Raw genomic sequence first — 24,226 nt, forward strand, 5'->3', positions numbered from 1 at the left:
AAAAATCGTTAAGAAATGAAATAAATCAAAGCCACGTTTCTTTAACATCTCAAAATTCAAATTAATAACACAAAACAAGAAAGACCCTAAAACGTATAACTGAATCCAATAGTGTTAAATCTAAAAATAAAACTGGACTCATCAATTTTATGTTTAGGTCATCACTTATCCCCTTCCCTTTTAATCATGGGACTCTTAAGCAAATGATTTGTATACAAAATATGTTCATCCATCGGTATATTTTTCAGAAAGTAAAAAATTGGATGGAGCTTCTAGCTTATCTCGAAGATAGTATTGCTTAATATGGGCATGCATGGGTGTGGATTTTTATCTGTAAGCAATGCAACTTCTATTATTTTACATTAGATTTTGTTTTTTAACATTTAAAAATTCAATTTTTACGAGGTTATATATGTTGATAATGTTTTGGGGCAGAAAGAGAATTTCAAAGCTGAATTTTCTAAATGTAAAATGACCATTGTTCTTGATGGATAGATGGTTGTGCTGATGCACTGCAATTTTATGAAGGATTATTACATCTTCTGTCTTGTAATTCTACCTTCATCTTACATAATAATATGATTAGCTCCCAGTTGTCTTCCTTTATCTCTCTCTATTTTCTCTCTTAAGAATTCAAATATCTGAAACAAGTCATTGAAGCTATGATAAAAATAAAAAAAATTGGTTGATTTCACCAAGTCTATTCAAACAGTAATCAGTTGCAGAAGTTTCAAAGTTTTCTATTGAAAGGCTTCTTACGTAAAAGTATATATCAAAAGGAAACCTCTGCCTTCTCTTGCCAACTGGTATCAAGGACCCAAACGAGACAGAGGTTTTGTAATCAGGAAAGCTTTGGTATTAGCTGCTTCTTGTTTCTTACCTCTGCATGTCCATTGGAATATTGAACCAGACTCAACAAATGATGTTGCATGGCTTGAGAGGAACAGGGGCTTGAGAAGAACAGGGAAAGCAGGGCGTAGAGTATGCAGAACATCTTCAAATCCATCAGCAAGTTGTCAAAGGAAGGTTTTTCTTTCTTTTCTTTTTTTTCTTGACAACGCAAATTCTGCTCACACTACGCTGCAGAGCAAATCAAATAATAGCATTTTAAAATGTATAAATCGAATAGCTAAACTATGAATGTTTTATATGATATTATTATTGCCAGAGACGTTATAAGAGCTGTTGTTCGTATCAAACATGCACAAAAAGTTATCATCTACACTTTGATAGCATTTTATGGCTTTTGCTTTTTTTGCTTTTCCTTATCTTCCACTGTAAACTCCTTTTCTGATGCTTCAGAGAGCAGTTGCTTCAACTCTTTTATCTGTCCGACAGCGGCAGCTTCATTAATCCTAAGATTTCTTTCACGGGTAATGAAAACCAAAGCATTGTCTTCTTCAGCTAAGATGTCTTTGAGTTGGGAATTTTCAGCCCGGCAATTCCTGCAGCTTTCTCTGCAACGTTGGCTTTATTCAGGTCCTGTTGAAGCATATCACGCATCTTCTGAGTCTCTTTCTTCAGGCTTTATTGTGTTCGTGCTTTCAGCTGTTTAAAGCAATTCAAGAAGTTTACTGTTCTGTTCCCATGGACAGGACTTTTCATCTTCAGTTCTTCTGATACAATCCACCAAGCCAGTCTCTTTCGCATTCCATGACAGAAGCGATTCTGCAGCCTCCATCCCCAACCTCTCAGCTGTTTTTCTATATCAATCAGGTTCTTTCCTTGCTCCGTTCAAAAGAGTCCTATACTTGTCCTCGATGCTGTTTAAATTCTCTTGCAAATTTTCTACCTCCGCTTTGAAGTGCTCCAGCTCTTTCTAGGTTCTGTCTTGTCAACTGAAGTTCAGACTTGAGACTCTAATTCTTTTTGAAATGAAATTTTATCCCCAGTGTAAAAGTTTTCACCTTAGTTTGTGATTTATACTATCAAATTATTGTTCAGCTGTTGTAATTATCATGGAGATTCCTTCAAATAAAATTACCCCCAGTTCATCTAATTGTGTCTGTCCTTCTTAATAATCATTACAGGACACATGCATCATGATCATTTTTGTCATGAACTTTACAAATTCATTCAGTTGAGAAAATTTTATTAAAAACTTTCAAGAAATTATTTTTTATGTATTAGGATCAAGCCATAAATTTTAATAATTGTATTTATGTGTTAATTTGTTAAAAGAATAAAATTAAAAAAATCAATAAATATTATGTATGAATAAAATTTGAATAAAACTGTGTGTGGGGGGGGTAAAAATGTGAATAAAAATTTAATTCAAGGCTCCATTAAATTTTTGTCATGGTTACTAGCATTATAGTTTTTATAAATATCTTTATTTTAAATATTTTTTTCTAATATATGTGAGGAAAATATTAAAGATATAAAAATGAGTAAAAAAATTATAATACGTTTTGTTTTGTCTTATGTGTCCATTTTAATATTAGTAGAGTTTGTCAAAATATATAAATCCTTTCCTCTAGAAGGGTAAGAAATAATATATATATATAAATCAAGGGTCCACTGCAAAGAAAAATAATAACAAAGGTTGAATCTAATAATTTGTTGAATGTTAATATAATTTTAATTATCTTTTAATTTTATGTGTTATTTTTAAATTTTTTGAATATAGACACAAACATAATTTTTATGGAGCGCGGACAATATACTAGTAATTTTGAAGTCTAATTTTTTTATTTTAATTATTCTTTTATCACTTACTAGTATAGTTTGGAAACTTGGATCGATCAAAGGTTTGAATCAGGCCAGGTTTATGAAAAATAGAGAAAGATAAAATTTAGAGTAACAAAACTTAGAGTAACCTAGTGGGTCGACCTGATTTTTATTTTTTTTAATTAAAACGATATCATTTTAATTAAAAAAATAAAATAGATTCTAATAACCTAATAATTTGGTTAAAACTTGATAATTCAGTTAAAATATAGACTGGGTGTAAAAAGTATGCTCGCTAGTTTTCATTCACGTGTAACTTTCTTACTCATGGCTTAAAATTGACTCGACTTGGAGGTCATAAAAAGAGGTGAGAGGTTATGGATGAGCCACATTTTAGGGCACAATTGTCGGACTTGTAATAGAAGAGTTGCGTATCTTGACTCTCAACTCCAATGCCAGTTTTCTTTGGCTTCCATCCCCTCCTAAGGCCTTTTGTCCCTGAGAGTTAGTGCGCTATCTAGAACGTCGAAAGGAGCGTTGAAACTACCATCGCCTCCATTCACGAAGATTTTCGTTATTTCATAGGATCGACTCTAGAATTCATCAAATCAATGAAGGAAAATATTGAGGATGCGAGTAACAGTCAAAATGCGACATGGAAGTGATCGTGTCATACTTGTCCACAAACAAGGGTATTTGTGTACTTACAGACGTGTTCTCCTCATTATAAACTCAGGCGTCCTAGGGCAACTGGGGCAGACAAAACATACCCAAAACAAAATGCAGAGGTTAAGCTTTTTCGTTGTATTCCTCCTATGCTTGGTAGCTACTGCCATAGCTCAAAATTGTGGCCGGCAGGCTGGAGGCCAAACCTGCGCTAACAATCTTTGTTGTAGCCAATGGGGTTTTTGTGGGACAAGTGACGATCATTGTAATCCTTCCAAGAGTTGTCAAAGCAACTGTAGTCCTGGTGGTGGTGGTGGTGGTGGTGGTGAAAGTGCTTCAAATGTTAGAGCCACGTATCATTATTACAATCCTGACCAAAATGGATGGGACTTGAATGCTGTGAGTGCTTATTGTTCTACATGGGATGCCAATAAGCCTCTGGAATGGCGTCGGAAATATGGTTGGACCGCCTTTTGTGGACCGGTTGGACCCACTGGACAGGCTTCTTGTGGCAGGTGCTTGAGGGTAAGAGTTAACTACACCATGAAATATATCTTGATGTTCTCTGCTTTACTCCTACTCTTTGTTTTTCACTAGTGATGCCCAATAACAATCTGGAAGCTCATCACTGCTTTTACAGTTTTGAAGTTTAAAAAAGTTCTCTAAAAAAGAAGATGAATTTGAGTCGAGTCCTTGAATGTGGATATGCTCGCCATGGTCTAGGGTAGCTAGCTAATAACTTCTCATGTGTGTGCATTAGATGTTAATGTAGAACAAATTACTTTACGTACGTATTAGAATTCCCATGGACATCAACAGACAAATTCAATAAATTAAATATATTTTCACATATATTTATGTAGGTGACAAACACTGGGACTGGAGCACAAGCTACTGTGAGGATTGTTGACCAATGCAGCAATGGAGGTCTAGACTTGGACGCTGGAGTATTCCAGCAAATAGATACTGATGGAAGGGGCAATGCTCAAGGCCACCTCATTGTGAACTACCAATTTGTGGATTGTGGGGACTAGAGCATGGCCCTCTAGTTCTATGATGAAAATAAGAGAAATCCGCACCTAAATAATTTCAATTCCCAATAATGCAATACATATGTTGAGGTTTGAATAATAAAAAAATTATTAATGATTGCAAATCAGTGTTATTCCCAATAATTTTAAATAATAAAACAACATTATTATTATTATTATTATTATTATTAATCCAAATTAATTTATTCAATCCATTATTTAGACCTTTCATCGATCATAAACTAGATAGATTTAATGTATTTATTATAAACCTTAACATGGGTTTTAAAATAAAAATTTAAAATTTTTTTACGAGATGGGATAATAGTATTGGACCTGTTTGTTTTTGTGTTTTAAAAGTGTTTTTGAAAAAAATTAAAAAAATTTATTTTTTTATTTACTTTAAATTCATATATTTTTAGTGTTTTCAAATATTTTGATATGCTGATATTAAAAATAAATTTTAAAAAATAAAATATATATAATTGACATATATTTTAACACAAAAAATTATTTAAAAAAAACCATAATTATACATTATACTGATAAACAAGCTATGAAGGGTTAAAATAAACAAAGTTGAGGCAGATGATCCTATTTAAGGACTAAAATATTCTAGTTAAAGCCCTAAAATTAGAATGGAAATCAATTTAGCCGAAGGTATGTAGCAGCAATTAATGAGCCTAATGGCTAGCCATAATGCAAATCTGAACCACACCATGTGCTGCGCTGCCCTGTGACTCAAGCATCCACCTCAGCCCTACTGTTTCAAGAGGATTTCAGTTCCATGTATTCAGCCAAAATTAAACCCAAAGCTTAAAGAGAAAAATTCCAAATCACGAGAGAAGTTGTCGTTTTCAAATGTAATCTATCCAGGGGGGAGGTACGTACCCAGAGGGGGGCAAAGGAAATTCTTCACTTCTTGGATGGGGCTTTGACCGACTTTATTCAAGAGGGTCCAAGGAAATTCTCTATTTACGTATTGGATGAGGCTTTGACTCATCGAGAGACAAGAGGCTATTAACTATTTAGATGGTGGTCTAGTGGTAAGAGTCTGAGATCAAGAAGTTTGTTTTTTTTATGGTTGCAGGTTTGAGCCCTAGGTTGCTTATATGATGGCCACTGGATGCTTACATGGTCGTTAACTTCAGGGCCCGTGAGATTAGTCGAGGTGCGCGCAAACTGGCCCGGATACCCACGTTAAACTAAAAAAAAAAAAAAAGAGGCTATTTTATTGTATGGTCTGATTGCTTATCTATTTTTATGATTTAAAAGTTATTTTAAAAGAAATTAAATTTTTTTTATTTTTTTATTAATTTTAAATTAATATATTTTTAATATTTTTAAATATTTTGATATGTTGATATTAAAAATAATATTTTAAAAATAAAAAATATTATTAATATATATTTTAATAAAAAAAATTATTTAAAAACTAATCATAACCACAGACAAGCTTGAAAAAATAACTCTGAAAATTTAAGAAAACATCAACCTCTCTTCTTCTCTCAATGGCTGGCAAGAAGCCAAGTGTGTATTTATACTAACCAATATCCTGCAATTTATGACAATGCCCCTCCTTTTTTATTTGAATGTTTTTTCTTTAACTGGTTATCTTATTTCGTCAATCTTCTAAAAATAAATCTCTAACTACTTATCACTATTATATTTACCTTTTTTCAAATTAATCTAGTTTATTATCGAGTCACTTGTACTTAATTAATAAATTAATTTTTTTTTTAAAAGATGGGGGTTTACATTTTCAAATAAGATTATATCTTTTTTTATTTTTTAAAACTCTTTTTATACAATAGTCCATAATTTTTTTTTTAATTTTTCTTTAAACTTTATGCTAGCATTTTTCCATATTTGTCTATTTTTAATATCATTAATTTAAAAAATAATAATTAAAAAAAAAAAAACAAAGTTAATGAACATAACCAATACATTGCTTTTTAAAGTGTTTAAGAGCGTGGAAGTGGTTGTTTTTAAAATATTTTTCGTTAAAAAATGATTCAAAATTAATAATATATTTTATTTTTTTTAAAAAAATTATTTTTGATATCAAGATATCAAAACGATTGAAAAGCACCAAAAAATTAATTTGAAGCCAGGAAAAAAAATTAAAATTTGTTTTAAAAACGCTTTTAAAATACAAAAATAAATAGACTCTAAAAATGATGTATTCTTTCATCCCACTTAGTTTTTGATTTTTCAAACATCAAAGTTCAATTTGTTTTTCAATTATTTTTGTATATCAAATTTAATTATTTTTCTAACTGAATCTTAAAATAAATGTAACACAATAATTAAATATTTAAATCCCTAGTTTCAAAAATAACAAAATATAGCTATATGGGTTCTGTCCCACAGATCAGCCATATCCAAATCTAAATAATAATAATAAATACTAATGTAAGAAAGAAGTTTCATATTTATGTTAGATATATTTTAGAATAGAAAAGAAAAATACCAAAAAAAAAACATAAACATTTTTAGTTAAAAAATTAAAAATATAAATAAATTTATCTTTATAATAATTTATATACTTTCAAAATAAAAAAGTATATAAAAGACATATTAATTATAAACTAAAAGAGAATGGGGGGTTTTACTTACCTCTCCTCATAAACACTATTCATTAGAATAGTGACTTGTTTTTTTTAATTTTATTTTTTAATATTTTATATTTTTCTATTTAGTTATCACACTCTCATGACACGTATTCCAAGTTTAATGGGTTAACTTAGTTTTATGGATTAACTCAGTTGACTTAAATTTAGATTATCCTGATCTCATGATACGAGAATAATGCTTAACGGATTAACCCGAGTTAACTCAGGTTGTTTTTTATGTCTTTTATTTAATTGATTTTTTTTATTTTATCATTCAACATTGGATCGGTTGGGAATTGAATTTCATAATCTATTTTGATTTTTTTTTTTTATGAGAATATCTTGGTTTTAAAATCAATGTCATCAGTTTTGGCATTTAAACCTCAGTTAAATCAAGTCATTTTTCTTTTCTTTCTAAGAGGTTATATTGTTTTCATTACTTGGGTCACGAGTCCTTGAACATTGAATGTGCTTTTTATTGGGTTGTCTGTGTCTCATTACCCGGGACGTGAATTAACCTAATTGACTCATTTTTCTCTTTTATTGTAATTGATTTCCCCCCTTAATTTCATCAATTAATATTGTATTTAATTGGAAATTAGGTTTCATAATTTATTTTTGTTTGTTTTTCATTAAGTTATTCTAATCTCATAACTCAGTAATAGTGTTTAACAGTTAACTCAACTTATTTTTTATGTTATTTTTTAATTAAGATTTTTATAAATTTCATCGTTTAATATTAGATCCGACATATGAAATTGAGAATCGAACTTTATAATTTGTTTTAACTTTTTATCTATGGGATTATCTTAGTTTCTAGATTAAAGTCGCAAATTTGACATATTAACTCAAGTTAAGTTAAGTTATTTTTTTATTTTTTATTTCTATAAAGTTATCTTAATCTAATGACTTGGATCATGAGTTTAGTGGATTGACTTGGATTATTTTTTTATATTTTTTTAATCTCATCTTTCAATATCAGGCTGGTTAGAGATTGAAATTTATAATTTGTTTTGATTTGTTTTTTATGAGGTTATCTTGGTCAAATGATCCAGGTTGTAAGTTTAACATGTTAACCTAAGTCAATTTTTAGGTTTTTTTTAATTGATTTTTTTTTCAATTTCATCATTCAATATTAGGTTGATTGAGAATTAGGCTTATCAATTTATTTTGATTTGCTTTGTTATCATAGTCTCGTAACCTGGGTTATAAATTTAACACGTTAACCCGAATTGTCTAAGATCATTATAATATATTGTTATTTTAATATTAAAAAAAATATCATCTTAAATTTTTTTTAATTAAAATTTGTTTTCACAAATTATATAAAATATTTTTAAACCATAAAGTCAATCAAGTTATATCAAATCCTTATATAATTTAATATTTTTCCATGCTGCGAGTCAATAATTTATTACTATCTATTTTCACTATTGTTTATCTCCGTCATTCCAATATAATAACCTAATAATACGGTCAGTTAAAAAATAAAACCAAACTCGCCGAACGTTAAACACGAACGAAGCGTGTTCCGCATTTACACGCACAAACAAACAAACAAACAAACATATGATGAAGAAAAAGAACGAAACACACACACACATACTCTTCGCTTCGGCCTTACCTTTCCTTTCATGTGATTTCGTCGAAGAAAGAAAAAAAGCTCCAGCTCCATATCCCCACCCCCCTTTTGTGTCCTAAATTTCCAACAAACTCTTAACCCACACGTTGTTACTACTTCTTCTTCTTCCTTCTTCACTTTGTAATATTAGATCTTTCTTAATTATTATGTTTTTCTCAGCCCTCCTCTGAATGTACTGTGGATATGGCGGGACAGATTGTCAAAGTCCAGAGACAGGTGCTCGAGGCATGCATGACATGTCCTCTTTGTAACAAGCTCTTAAAAGAAGCTACTACGATTTCTTTGTGTCTCCATTCCTGTAAGTTTTTCTCTCCTTTTTTGCCCCTCGTGTAATTTGTTGTCTTCAATTTTTTTGATCTGGGTTGTTGGGATTGTTGTGGAATTGGATGATAAAATTTGGGTTGTTTTTGGCTTTTGGTTTCTTGATCTGGGTTTTTCTTGTTTTTCAATCTCTTGTTTAGCTTGCGTATCATGGCTTGTATGGATGTTGCAACTTGATGATTCAATGTCGTTGAATTCGTGATGGGGTTTGTCTTGATTTGTATTAATCGATATGGAGTGCAATTCTAATAGTGTTCATTTTTGTTATATGGTGGATTATTGTAGTTTTCAAATTCTCTGTTACTCGTGTATTTTTGCTTTCATTTCTGGTTCTGGTTCTGGTTCATGCATGTTCTGTATGACCTTTGTCACGTAGTGTTGAATAGTGTTTTCTTGGTGATTTCAGTTTCAGCTTTGTACACTACCGGTATAGTATTATGATTAAATAAACATAGTCAATTGAGTCACGACGATATGCGTACTTGAATTTGTTATCTTGCGTCGGGTAGAATCTCCAACTACTCTCTGTAAGTTTGGTCCTTTAGGCTTCAGGTGGTACAGTTGTGCAATGCATGCTTTGCACCACATAGAAATCTTTGATTGTTCAATGATCTGTTTCTGATGAGTTGGTTATGAATTCCAAACCAGTCTGCAGGAAGTGCATATTTGAAAAGCTCTCAGATGAAGAGGTAGATTGTTGTCCTGTATGCAACATTGATCTGGGTTGTCTGCCAGTGGAGAAACTCAGGTTAGCCTTACTGTGAAGCCATACACCCGTAAACATGCACACAATCATACTTGCATACTTACAAGCACTTGTTCTCTTTTCAAAATGCCACAAATCACTATACTTCTGTTCTAATGAATTGCTTCTCAATTGAGTTTGATATGGATTGGGGTATTGTTTTTGGAAACATAAACTAATTCTCTGCAAATCCATTCCCGTGATTTTATGTTCACTAACTGTAATACTGTTTACCTTAACCAACATAAATTGATTTGTTTTGGTCACTCTTCCTTAAAAGTGAAGCAAGACTTCTTAATCCAAGAAATCCTGAATTTGCAAAATTCAAGATGATATTTTAGTTAAATAACTGTTCATGCCCATGACATGCATTTTGACAAACTTCCAGGAAAACATTTAGATGAGAACACATGGTATGAAGTTTTCTCATGTTTATAGAAAAATAACATGCATTGGGATTTTCATGTTTGTATGCAGGCCAGACCATAATTTGCAAGATATAAGGGCCAAAGTATTTCCTTTTAAGAGAAGAAAAGTTAATGCCCCTGAAATTATGCCTTCGATTGCATTGCCAGCAAAAAGAAAGGAGAGATCATTATCATCATTGGTGGTCAGCACTCCCAAAGTGCCAATTCAAAATGGCTTGACAGGAAGGAGATCCAAAGCTGGTGCCAGAAAGGCCGCTGCATTACGAGGATGCAATTTTACTGTCGAGGAATCCAAGAAAGAAGATTCTGCTGAAGATAATCCGATGAGCCCAAGCTCAACAGGGTCTCCTGTCAAAAGTATTCAAAAGAGAAGGCTGGTAAAGGAGACATTAGTTTCATTCTTGTGCTTGGATGAGTTGAAATTCCACCTTGATGTTGTGTAAGCTAGTTGCAGCCAAAAACATTTTTACTACATTAATGATGTTTTTTTCCTTGGTAAATTCATGCAGGATTCCTCTGTGGCTGAACCTTCTACTGAGAAAAGACGTAATGATGACGACGAGGATGATGATGTTGAAATAATTGAAGGGAAGGCTGATCTATGGACCCCCTTGAATTGTCTTGTTGAAGCTGCGAACAGAACCAAGTCCTCCAAATCACATTCACAAGGGCTGTCTTTAGTCAAATCTGGCATGCTTGATGATCCTGATTGTGAACCTCATCTGTATGAAACAAAATCCCGAGCAGAATCACCCGGTGGTCATCACAGTGAAGTATATATGTCAAAAACAAAAAATAAGGAGCATGGACAGGGAATAGGAGTCCAAGATGACAAGAATGGGAAAAATTCACTTCCCATATCAGTGAAGCGGAGAAGGTTAACTGCAGCACGAAAAAGGGCAGCTCTGTCTGAGGGGTTGAGTGCCTCAGCTCAAGCAATGATAGATGCTGCAGGAGCTAAGAGCAATAGAAGAAATGGTCCAATATGGTTCTCATTGGTTGCCTCTGAAGACCAGTAAGATGCTTCCCAGGCTGTCTCTAATTTATATTACTTTGTCTACTTTGTGAAGCTTGGATTGTGACTACTTCAATATTTGCTGCTAATGTTGTGGAAATTGTCTCCAGGAAAGAATATGCTTCCTTGCCGCAGATATCCACATGCTACTTGAGGATTAAGTGAGTTTCTTTAGTCTCATTACCCTCAAAACTATGTTCCATTTTGTTTTTTTCTTCTGAATATGTATATATTATTTTTCTCTGCATTTGTGTATTTGAAAACTTCTTCAGTTTTTGAAAGGGTAAATTTGAAGTGGGCCACCATGCTTTCTCATAATCTCTTTTGACAGGTTAAGAAAATGGGTCTTTGTTTTTTGTAAGGTGTCAAACAGAAACAAAGAATACGATTTTTACATAAGATGATATAATATTATGGTCCAAGCATTTGTTTCCCCAAAATGTGGATAAACATTTTACATATTATATCCATCTGCTATAATAGAGAAATGTTAGGCTTTTCATGTGTTGGTTATTTCAGTAAATGTGCGGATTTTATTGTTTTGTACTCTAGAATCTGTTTGGTCTTACTTTGCTTTTAGTAATTGAAAATCAAATTGTTGCTCTCATTGATCGACTTAGTTTTGGTGTATTCACTTGATGGTTATACCTCCGAGTTTGCTCAAATCATGGTCTTTTATGATGAAGCCATCAATTAACTTGGAACTCATCCTCATTTACCCCTTGCTTTATTGTTCTTGATTTTTCTGATCACAGGGATGGTAAAATGCCCGTGTCTTTCATTCAGAAGTACCTTGTAAAGAAACTTGATCTCGATAGTGAGACTGAGGTGTGTTCATCTCTCTTGCCTTCCTCAAAATATAATTTCCTTGTTGGTTTACTCGTTAAAAATTGCTGTGATTTTCATTTGTCAGCTCTATTGTGATTTGCTAGCTCTTTATTATTGCTTGTAAAAGGTCAGGAACAGATATCGAGCTTGTAACAACTGTTGGGTGTAACTTGAAATTAATTTTTTTTAGGGAAAGATCCCGAGGGGGGCATGTTTCCTTTCTTCTTTTGTGCCTGAGGATACCAGCTCAATTAACCCTAGGAAGTTTAGTTGGAATGATTTGAATAATTCCTAAAACTTCAAGAATCAAAATGACAGCACCTTTTGTCAAGTGTCAGTAAGGCTTCATATTGTCATACCAAGATCTGCTAGGGAATCTTAAATCATATGAGAAAATGTACTCTGTCTTCAATCAATGTACATTCAACTCTATCTTTTGAGTAACATGTGGTTTTACTGGAATGAAGGGAGATACATATACCGATGAGTGATAAACAATGATATCAAGTATCCAGGGCTATGGATGTCATACAGCATTATATTTTTCTTTGAGCATAGATGTTCTTAGCCAGATGCAAAACAAGTAGTTTTAAATTTTTAGATAATTTCCGGCTAACAAGATGGAGTGTTATAGTGCATTCTATATCAACTTAGTCAATGCTTTCATATTTCATATTTTCTTATATCACTTCTGTTTTCTCGTGACACTATGAAAGCACTTCCTCTGCTTGTTGAATAAAAATCAAATCTACATAACTTTTAGTAAATACTGGCATAGTTGCTTGATGGTCTTGTGGGGAAAAAAAATCTGAACTATGTTAGGGACTTTGCTAGGAAGCTTGGATATGTGGTCCCCACTTTTTCTTGACAGTTCATTGTTTCCTAAAATTGTTGTTGCATATTTGATAAAATTGTTCGTGAACATTCCTAATACTTCAAGTCATGATTTTTAGAAATGGCATCAGAACTTTTGATTTGTGTGCTTATAATGGAATGAACACTAGCTGCTGCTGCTGCTGCTTCTTTCTTCTTCTTCTTTTTAATTTTGTAGGTGGAAATATTTTGCCGGGGTCAGCCTGTCCGGCCAACTTTGCAATTACAGAACTTAGTAGACTTGTGGTTTCGAACCGGTTCGACATCAAAAAAAGTACCAGCCTCTGTGGGTTCGTCAGCTAAGGACTTCGTGATGGTATTGTCATATTGTCGGAAAGTCCAAGAGTCTTAAAATATACCTTTAACCTGCCTGTCATCTCGATGATTATTTACATTTTCAGTTATGAAATATTTATGTTGTTGGATTTTCAACATCTGTAACCTTTCTGTGATCTTTAAATCAAATCATCACATGCATGCTGCTTTGTTTCATGCAGGTGATTACATGTATGAATATATATTTCATTTATTATAATAGAGAGCCACATCACTTACGTTTGTATTCTCTGTCAACACTGTCTCCTATTTATCCAGAATTTAAGTTTCTAATGATCATATCGCTATTTGAATTTACCAAGTTACTAATTTGCTGTTGAAAGCTGCAAATTGAGAGGAGAATGCATGTTTGTGAGAGTGAGAAGTTGCTGAAGCTGTTAGGAGACTTGTAAAACGTTTCCTCTTTCCGAACTGGCCAATGGCATATTAACTCCTGAACACTGTCTGCTAAATGCAGGCTTGCTCATGGCGGCACTATCTCTGGAACAGACATGAAATGATGATTTCTTATTTCACTCTTCAAATTTAAGGCCAGCCATATAAAATCGAAGCTTAATCTAGCTCCATATGCTGGAGTTATAAGATTATTAAACCGTGGACCAGTCCAGACCTCTGGATTGAAGAGCCTCAATCATAGGAAAAATCTATAATGAATTTCGGACTCTGCAACTCCTGTCGTTAAATCTCTTGTTCGTACCAAGTAGCATCATCATAATCAAAAGCAGAGTGATTCTCTACCAAATTTAATTATGGATTTGGTCAGATAGTAGAGGATGAATAATGCATGTAAATCTTCATGCGAAAAGGACTTAATTTCAGTATACAAAAACCAACTAAAGAATTTCAGAAGAAAAGAAAAAATGAACTAGCAAAATAATTAGTAAATTCCGTTAATTTAAAACCCTAATGTTAAATTCCTATAATTTTATATTCATCTGCAACCTAATCCTTTCACTATATTTCAATAAGTTAATTATTTCCCCCCTAAAGCGTCCTCTATTTCCTTTGGAAATTATCCAATCTCCCAACTAAAAACAAGACAAAATCCCATTTAGCAAGGGTAATTCAGACATTTAAAGAAGAATTGAATGTAAGACTGTGGTCAAGGGACTAACTCGTTATTTGCAAACCTAAAAGTACTAGATTGTATGTTTTGTAAACATAAAGGGACTAATTAATAATCTACTCAAGAACCGTTAATGAGAGACAATCTTTAATGCTGGAAACTCTTCAGCGTGTTGTTTGCAGTTGCTGAGAGATTGAAGTGAGCGCATCAAACCTTGGTCGGTCGGTCTGTCTACTTGGAAGCTTTCTCAAAATCAAAACATGCAGCAGGTAATCAATCGAAAACCCTCCTACAAACAACTCCATTATTATCGTTGTTGCTATCTTTTTATGGTTTGATAATTAAGTAAATAACAATGAGGTGAATGGTGAAAGGGTGGTGGATCTGACAAGGAGGTGACTTGGGAGGATCAGCAGAACATCAACAAATTTGGCAGATTAAACAACAGATTGCACGAGCTTGAAGACGAAATTAAGATTGCCAAGGTACCATCTTTTTTTGTATTTATATGCCTTTGATTTCACTCTTATTAATGTTTAGCATTTATGTGGAGATGGTTTTTCTGAATTTGTAACAAGGGCAGCTTTGATTTTGTGTTTTATTTGATGGGTTTGTTCTATCATCTTTTTTGGGTTAGTTTTTTATGTTTTGAGTAAGAGGTTAATAGTTTTACCGAGTATTATTGGTAGATAAAAAAGAGAAAATAAAAAGATTGTTGCACTTGTTGATCAGAGTGTGCAGCAACTGGAGTTTGCGTTTAAAAGGCTAAATGTGATTGATTTGAATATGAAATGGAAGTTCAATTTTCTGTCTTAGTATTTGTACGTTTAAGGGTATGTTGGTTTGGTACAGTGGGAGGGCTTATGCAAATGTAGGGTAAAAAAAGTCCAGTGCTTGCAAGCTAAAGTGAGCTAATTTAGCTTATGTTGAATGTTAAAGATTGTTGAGGTTGCCTCGTATATCTTGAAATGGATGATCTTGAATATGTTAATTTGAGTGAAGATTGCATTAAGTTACTGGGTTTGTTTTTGCCTATGCTTTCAATGGGAACTGAAGTTAAGACTAAGCCTGTGAAAGATTTTGAGGAATTATATTATCTTGCTGATCTGGATTAAAGCTTGAGTGGATCGGTTCGTCATAGGTCCAAATATTGTGGTCACATGCAAGTTGTTGGGCATGTCGATGGACCATGTTCATAGAAAATTATGATAGTGCAGGCATACTCTTGGTCTCCCATGCCAAAACTAAGTTAGTGAAACTCTAAAGTGAAGTTCTAATTTCCCTCTCTGTTTCCTAGTTTGATTTAGAATTGAGAATGGAAAGGAAGGAGACGTGGAATAATTTTTTATTTTATTTTTCCGACTGCAAAAGATTTCGATCCCAATTTTTTGCATATGGCAGCAAGTTATTCATATTGGCCTTGTGGGTTCCAGCTAGCCTAGATGGTAAACTCACTTCATAGAATTCAATATCCAAATTAAGAATGCATTTTCTATGTTAAGATCTTACTTTTACTTCTTCCACCTTTGTTACTGGTTTCTTTCACGAAATTCTTGCTCCTCTCCCCTACATTTCTCTTTCTTATTTGCCCCTAGTTTCCTCCATCAGAGTTAAACATAACATGCTGTTATCATATTTAAGACTCGCTGAACTCCACAAACTCTTTTTCAAATTTCCATTTTGGTTGTTCAAATACTTTACCACCCAGGTCCATCCAGTCCGAGATGCTTTGTGCATAGTGTTCCCTTCAGACATTTTTTTCCTAAACCTGTCTCCTTGACTTAATTATACATAAACAAAGCGCAAGGATTACCATAGTTTTATGTGGACAGTTTGTCACATTGCCAGTAGTAGTTCAACAGCACAGCATAATAGCCATCTTTTGCAAATGACAGCAAGTTATTCATATTGGCCTTGTGGATTTCAGTAGCCTAGACGGTAAATTCACTTGACTTTGTCTTTGAAGACCTGAAATTGAATCCCATCCAAACTGGGATGGGAGGGATTAAATGGAGTCCCATCTTGTTGTGTAACCTAGCTCTTGGACCTAATATGCCCCAACCATTCTATAAATGCATATAGGGATGCGTAATTTTGTTTTTAATCCTGTTCTCTATCATGCTGAGTTTTTTTACTTATGCAATAGCTCCTTTTCTTCAGGAAACCAATGATAATCTAGAGGATGCAAGCAACGAGTTAATTCTTACTGATGAGGAGGTGGTTCGGTTCCAAATTGGAGAAGTCTTTGCTCATGTTCCAAGGGATGAGGTTGAGACCAGGATAGAGCAGATGAAAGAGGTGACTAGTAAGAACATGGAAAAACTTGATGAAGAGAAAGAGTCCGTGGTTGCACAGATGGCCAAGTTAAAGAAGATTTTGTATGGAAAGTTTGGGGACTCCATTAACTTAGAGGAGAATTAGTGAGGTAGGTTTTTGTTTTATTCCACAGAAGCTGTCTTGCTGATTTGCCATGTTATACATTAAAGAAGTCTCTTGTTTATCGTTGAAATATCAGGGAATCAACTTCTTCAAATGGTAATTGGATATTTTAGATTGTTGTCCAAGCTTCATGAATGTAGATGGTGTATGTTTCTTACTCCCAGGTGTATCTGCTATGAAGTGAACTGTTCTCTTCAAATTTTGATATTTTATGTCTCATTAGTTATGAAAGTTGGTTTTTCTTCTGCTAGTTGTCGAGTTGCTTAAAAGTAGGGTTTTTTTTTATTTTTTTTTTTTAATCTTTTAATGAATAAAAGTAGTAGAAGCCCCAACAAAATTAAAATTCAAGTTTCCTTCTAGCAACAAACTATTGACAATGGACTTGCTAGGCAATCAGAAGGCCATTGCAGAATTTTCCTTTACAATTGCTTGATGTATGTCAATGATCAGATCACATATGTGATTGGAAAAAAAAATTAGAAATGCTGATTAAACAAATCGGACTGTTTGATCATAAGCACCCGGCGTTTTCTTCCAATCCAAGTTAACCATTGGGGATCACTTGATACAACTCTGTAGCCTTCATTTGTGTATAGTTTACAAGCATCCACGTTATCTTCATATGCCCTAAGGGCAAGATATTCAAAACCATGGATGGGAGAGCATGTCACATGCTTTTAGCAAGGCACTTCCTATTTTCTGCCCCTGATTGTTTGTCACTCAGCCTTAACATAGTGTTCCAGGACAGAAGAAAAATTGTTTGTTACATAGCCTTAGCATGACGATGTTTCAGGTTACTTTTAATTAGTCTTCAGGATAGAAGAAATAGATATGTACGAGATATAATCGTGTTTAGTTGACGAGATAGAGACAGAGACAAAGATAAAAAAAATGTTTTCTTTGTCATCATTGTTTAAGACATGAAGTATAAATAATCGTGTTTTCAAAATAATTTTAAAGTGAATTTTTATATTTTGAAGACATGAAGTATAAATAAAAATGTTTTCTTTGTCATCATTGTTTGTCTCTTCCATATCAAGACAGGAGTCAAATATTATTGTAGAGTCAGCAAAGCAGGAATTGGTCGTGACTATCATTGCCATAACATGAAAATAATTTGTTAAAGGTTAAGATTTGTTATATGATTCGAGTTTTAGAACATGAAAAGACTTCTTGAAATATAAAGGTATGTATATGTGCGTAAGGTGTTGCAAGATAACTTTATCTCTTAATGATATGACATTCACAATGCCCACCAATTGCCTTTTAGATTCAAAGATTCAGCTATAGGCTTAGTGATGTAGACCAAAGTTAATAAAGACAACAATAACACAAAAACATAGAAGGTTTAATAAGTGAAAAGAGTTGTAGATATGAATTCTATATTTGCAGTTTTATTCTTTGAAAATAAATATAATGAAGTTTACCTCCTTAAAGGTTTACAAGATCTTTAAATATGTTAGAAAACCTTACATCTACTAGAAAATAGCTTAAGATTTGAAACATAAGGGGAATTAAAACAAAATTCATAATAAAATAATAAATTAAAAAAAAACTAGGAAAAATAACAAAATTAGCCTAAACATCAACTTATATACCTAATTCTAAGAGATCCAATGGTCTGATCTCTTGTTATCACAATTTTAAGGTGATAGTCTAGTCTGGCGAGACCATACTTCCTCTTGGACCTAGATCTGTGCTGGTTCATAACAGCATTTACTAAGCCATCCACATAGTCTGTTCGTGTTAAATCCCTACTTGAATCGTTAGAACCTTCAGTTTCTACAAGTCCAGCTACATCATTCTCCTTGAGTTAGAGAGAACTCACCCTTAAGTTATGCTCTTCCTTTAAATAGGGTGTCAAATGTTGAACATTAAAGACATCAAAAGTCTTCAGATGGTTAGCAAGATGTAGCCTATAAACATTGCCATTTATCTTCTGTAACACCTTATAAGAGCTTATATTTCTTTCCTTTAGCTTGTTGTACTCGTCCACTGGGAACCTGCCACGAGTGAGTGTTGCCTAAACTAGACATCAACCTTAAACATAACTCTCCTTGGAATCGGTGACTCCATGATTGTAGAAAACTTAGATTGATTAGTCTAAACACCATCAATATACACAATAAAACCTAGAAAAGTGACAATACTAATGAAGAACCTACACTTTTTGTGGTTCACATATAACTACTCATTCCTTAAAGTGCCGAAAATAGCTCGCAAATGCTCTAAATGAGATTTAAGAGTAAGATTATAAACTAAAATATGATCAAAATAAACTTCAATAAATGTGCCTATAAATAGTCTCAGTGTATAATACATGAACCTCATGAATACTGAAAGCATTAAATAGACCAAACAATATCATCATCCACTCATATAACCCAAGTTGTGTTTTAAATATTGTCTTCCATTCATCCTTAATTTGGCTTTGTTTTGATTTGATGGTAGCCACTCTTGAGATCAATCTTGGAAAACACTTTAGAACTTGTCAACTAATCTAGCATGTCATCTAAAAACGATATTAAAAGTTTGTGCTTTATTGTGATCTCATTAATGGTTCGGTTATCTACACACATACGCTATGAACCATCTTTTTTAAGGACTAAAAGAGCTGAGTCTGCACATGTTAGTGAATATATCATATAGCCAATCAATTGATTATATGCAACATTGATTTTATTAATGTAAAACATATTTATTATTAAAAAAGATTTTCTTTATCTTTAATATTCAATTATGTTTGATTAATGAATCTAAAATAAAGATATAGCTTGTAAAACAAAAATGCTTTATATAGAAAATTATAAAAATATTATAATTATGAGATTCTTATTGCAACAAAGTATTATTCTTAAATGTTTTTTTATCAATGTTTTATTACTAGATGTTAATTAGAGTAATTAAAACCAATGTATATTATTTTTTTTTAGTTTATGAAAGCAGCTTCTCTCATAAACCAAGGTATAAAAGATTTCTGAAACTAATATGCAGGAACTTGTCAGATTACATACACTCTGAACTAACCCACAAGAGAGTTTCATATATAGAGATCACTTTTTCTTAAAAAAAGACTCACATGATTATTGTGTAAGTGATTCTTAGACATAATATCACTAAGTTATCTTATATAGAGAATGTTATGCTTTAATCCTAACCATACATTATCATAATCAAGGGTAACAAATGAACAGATATTGAGTATAACATAAACTATATAAAAATATCTGAGTAATTAAGGGAAGATTCATCACCCTAGGTAAATTAGAGAAAATATTTTATTGTTCTCAAATAGTATTAATTATGAAATCATTATTAAATATAAAATTAGATTTGAAAAAAGTTTTAAATCTCATTCAAATAATCAATAATTGTAGTGTTGAGAACTAAAATAATTTAACAAAGAAGACATACTTCATACTATAATGTTTAAAAAGAAATGTTATTGATGAAGGGATAATAATTATATTGAGAAACTAGTCACTAAAAGGTTAAGTTAAACAACGTATGACTTTCCTAATATTGGGGGATCATGACAAGTTATTAGACATTGTTTTTGATCTTCAAATATAAATCAGTTAATTTTTTAATTGATAATAAATTAAATTTGAACAAAATTATTAGGGAACCTAATGGGTCACACACATAAGAAACAATGGCTAAAAATTAAAATGGATTAATTAATCAAGTATAATTTTATTATAAATAAGTCTTAGAAACTGAGAACCAGAATGTAATTGATACAAGGGATTACAATTCTAGACCTACAAACAATCAATTAAGGGCTTAATTGAATAAGTTTTTAAAATTAGCTTAAAATAATATGTGTTATTATTTAAGCTAGTCTATTTGGGATACTAGAACCTGAAACCAAGTCAATTTTATGTTGAATATCTCGCATGGAAAGCTCTTTTAGCATCATTTTTGCAAATTATGTTAAAACACCAATGTGTTTTCTCGGGACTATTATCAACATCATCTTCTTCCCTAATTGTTCTATTACCGGGAACTAGGGCATACACTACTTATTCACCCTTTATTTCCTCTATAAATTGTGATAAAGATTAAAAAAAAAAAAAAAAAAAACAAGCTCTTTTTTTTTTTTTTAAAGTTTTCATCTCCAACTTCTTTTTTATAGGTGTAAACACTATTTGTTTCCCTTTAATGCTTAGGGTATACGTACTTTTTCTATCATCATATACCAAACTTCTATCAAACTACTATGGCTTTCATGGCGTGGCACACATCCATAAATACCGCATCACACCAAGCCCTATCAAAGTATTTATCCTATAGAAAAGGAAATAAGACAGTGTTTTTCAATAATTATCTTAATGTCTTTATTCAACCACATCAACTTGTAAAGCTTAAGGTGACTTTCAGTTGCAAGTTGAAGTTTCCTTATTACCTCCTCGAACACTACATTTTTAATGTCTTTCAAAATATTTGTCCCATGGAAAAAAAAAAAAAAAAAAACAAGGCATTGTTTGTGAATAATTTCCTCGATGTCTTTATTCAAACACGTCAACTTCTAAGGTTTATATAGTGATTTTCAGTTACTATATAGAGTTTCCTCACTGCCTCCACAGGCACCACATTATTGTAGTTGCATTATCCGTTATCACGCTAGAAACTTTATCTTTGATGGTGCATTCTAGTATAACACCAATCTTCTCCTGACTCATTATTGGGTGTCAATAAACTCTTTATGATAACAAAAGTAGTACCTCCATCTCTTAGCAAAATCTCCTCATCACTATCCAAGTTATCATCACAGGCAGGATTAGTTTCATCAATAGGTTCCCTTATTAATAGATTTTTTCCTAGATAACTCTCTATTTTACTACATTTATTATTCTAGTGTCCTAGTTCACCATATCTAAAGCAACAAATTATAAAGTCAAGACCCATCATCTGATGATTTCATTGGGTTGGCTTAGGTTGTATGGTGTTTATCCTCTAAATATTATTATTATGCCCTTCTATATTGCTCTAACCTACCTAGAAGTTTCTACTAGCAGCCCTAGCAACTTATTGCTTCTCTACTACCAAGCCCCTCTGATATGCCTTAAAAATTATCCATGGAAATTGAAGACACGGTACACCCTGGATAAACTACTGTAAACCACTCGGATACCTTGTCACAGACTATTCTTTCATTTTTATCAAATCATTCCAGGCTATTAACTTGTAGAAATCAATAGTGTAATCATAGATAGACATACATTCTTGTTTTGGCATGTGAACCCTCTGGTATAAGATTTAGAAATAGCTGAAAAGAAGGAAGTGACCCCTTACCTTTTTTTCATCTTGACCCAATCACTAGTTTGTGACTTTCCTTGTTTTTTTATGCGTCTTCTTTAATTGTTCCCGCCAGGATGATAACCGACTCTTCAGTATGATTATGATTATCTTAACTCGTGTTTGCTAAAAACCTCATTATACTAAAAAATCATCTCAACTTCGTTCAACTAGTCTATAAACTCCTCTACCTGCAAAGTTCCAACAAACTCAGGAGTTTTGACATGAAAATTATAATCCCTAAATCTGATATCTTCTAGCTTAAGAGGTTGTCTCTTTTGATATTCAGTACTAGTCAATGACCCATGGTCACACTCTTGGTTCTGGTTCTAGCCTAATAAGTCCATCTCTTTCAACCTACAAGTCAACTCTATGATTTGCATTTGCATGTCCTGCATGCCGAGCACCTGGACATTTCTCCCCTAAATAGGAGCCTTCTTATCCTCTCATTGACCATGCCCCGCTCCACAATCTTCTCCTGCCGTGGTTGTTAGCAGCACACATCAAGCAAATAAATATCCATGAGATTACAACACACATCAAGCAATAAATCTAGGATTGTTGAGCTCTTATACCAATTGATCCGGGTGTAAGCTAATAAAGACAACAACATAGACAATACAGAAAATTATATAAGGTTTAATGAGCAAAAAGGATTGCATATATAAACAGTCTGTCATCCACTCATCATCAACCATTACTTTACTTGAGCTTCGACTACGAGCTGGTTTAATGACTTTGAGCATAAGCCGCCACAATCAGATATGTCAAGTCCATGATTACCATTCTTCAATATAATACCAACAGGAGACGAGAATTTTTTAAGTTGGTTAATCATCTTGATGATTCACTTTGTGCCTGAAGAAACACAAGTTTCCATTAACAGTCAATTGAAACAGACAAATTAGTAATCACGCTTGAATTGCTACAGTAAAGCTGGCTACCAAAGGAAAAATTCCCCAAGAAAGACACAAAAATCACCTCCTTGTAACTGCTGCCAACCGACACGTTCCCAATTCGATCTTAACAACCAACATTCTTATGGCCTTCCCTCATAGCATCACAAGAATAGAAGCTACAAGTTACAAACCAAAAATCCAAACTACCAAAACCAAGTCACCATTCCCCAATTCCACCGTCAGCAACAAACTCCATCGTCATCTTGGGCATAAAACCTCGATTCAAATCTCCTAAAAACAATGGGATTCCACCAATACAAGCTTCAAATCAAACAATGAGATTCCGAGTACAACCCGTTTTGGGTCGCAAAGGCTGGCTACCAGCTACTGAAAGCAACCCACCTTCAACAGCACTTTCCTCATCAAGAAACAAATCCTCGGTGCCCCTAAACGCAGCATGAACTCCAACAACAACCACCCCAATAATCAAAGCAATCAAAACATGCAAACCCACATCAGTATACGCCAATGCCACTATAGTAACAAATCCAAGAACACACAAAACAACTCTATCATCAAAACTCCTATTAGACAGCACAACCGGACCATCACGCTCGAAATAAAGAAACAACCACGCGACAAATACCCCAATAAACACAATAATAGAAATTGGATGCCACAGAAAACTTAAAAACAGGATTGCAAGAAATATCATTGCATAATTTACGCGAAAGTAATTGACGTTGTATTTGATCCGTGAAATGGATTCATCATAAGTGTAAGGGCGAGTGAAAGATGAGAACTTTATAAGTTCTTGCCAAGGACGGCGCGTTGCAATGAGGGTTTGAGTTGTGGTGGTGGCGCGTGAGATGAATGTCAGGGTCGTTGGTGGTCGGGGGGGTTGTGTGGTGCTCGTTGTGGTTGTGCTGATGGTGGTGGGGATGGTGCCATAACCTGGTTGTGGTTTTAGTGACATTTAAATGGAGGGTTTTTGTTTGGATCTCGAGGATTGAAAGAAAGTTTGAGACTTTATGAGTGCAATCAAAGATGGGTTTTGATTTGGAGAGAGAAAGGTGAGACCTTTATGGTAAATTAATTCTTACCTAAGAACAACAAAATCTTGTTCGGTATAGGTTCTCTCTGGGATTCTGGATTTTTTTTTGAAGAAGAAGAAGACCAGAGAAAAATTGGAGAGAAAAACTGTGCTTCCTTTCTTCCAGGGAAGAAGAAAGGAAGAAGAACGTCATGTTCAAAAAGATGGTTTCTTTCTTTTTATAATTAATCATAGTTGCCAGCCAAAAATTAGTGTCGATTAAGGACCAAGCTTAACCCACCATTTAAACATGGACTC

The 24,226-nt window shown here is 33.1% G+C and overlaps 3 protein-coding genes and 1 non-coding gene across 4 annotated transcripts; 3 read left to right on the top strand and 1 right to left on the bottom strand.

Moving 5' to 3' along the window:
• Nucleotides 1-3,303: 3,303 nt before the first annotated feature.
• Nucleotides 3,304-4,492, top strand: LOC118044031 (pro-hevein-like). The gene is made up of 2 exons (XM_035052175.2): nucleotides 3,304-3,861; nucleotides 4,200-4,492. Exons 1-2 carry the CDS (start codon nucleotides 3,319-3,321, stop codon nucleotides 4,368-4,370), a joined length of 714 nt encoding a protein of 237 aa, XP_034908066.1. The 5' UTR covers nucleotides 3,304-3,318; the 3' UTR covers nucleotides 4,371-4,492.
• A 4,037-nt stretch (nucleotides 4,493-8,529) lies between these two features.
• LOC118044029 (E3 ubiquitin protein ligase DRIP2) lies at nucleotides 8,530-13,394 on the top strand. The gene is made up of 7 exons (XM_035052174.2): nucleotides 8,530-8,922; nucleotides 9,594-9,693; nucleotides 10,168-10,495; nucleotides 10,628-11,133; nucleotides 11,244-11,294; nucleotides 11,889-11,961; nucleotides 13,013-13,394. Exons 1-7 carry the CDS (start codon nucleotides 8,808-8,810, stop codon nucleotides 13,184-13,186), a joined length of 1,347 nt encoding a protein of 448 aa, XP_034908065.1. The 5' UTR covers nucleotides 8,530-8,807; the 3' UTR covers nucleotides 13,187-13,394.
• A 952-nt stretch (nucleotides 13,395-14,346) lies between these two features.
• On the top strand, nucleotides 14,347-16,832 carry LOC118044028 (probable prefoldin subunit 4). Its single transcript, XM_035052173.2, has 3 exons — nucleotides 14,347-14,505; nucleotides 14,611-14,721; nucleotides 16,397-16,832. Exons 1-3 carry the CDS (start codon nucleotides 14,497-14,499, stop codon nucleotides 16,655-16,657), a joined length of 381 nt encoding a protein of 126 aa, XP_034908064.1. The 5' UTR covers nucleotides 14,347-14,496; the 3' UTR covers nucleotides 16,658-16,832.
• Nucleotides 16,833-22,098: 5,266 nt separating this feature from the next.
• LOC118044027 (uncharacterized) lies at nucleotides 22,099-23,207 on the bottom strand. Its single transcript, XR_012167622.1, has 2 exons — nucleotides 22,958-23,207; nucleotides 22,099-22,834 (listed from the first exon to the last, which is right to left on the bottom strand). It is a non-coding gene; the product is annotated as an uncharacterized protein (transcript).
• Between the last annotated feature and the right edge of the window lie 1,019 nt (nucleotides 23,208-24,226).

Source organism: Populus alba, chromosome 13 (assembly GCF_005239225.2).
Source record: "Populus alba chromosome 13, ASM523922v2, whole genome shotgun sequence".
Taxonomy (NCBI): Eukaryota; Viridiplantae; Streptophyta; class Magnoliopsida; order Malpighiales; family Salicaceae; genus Populus; species Populus alba.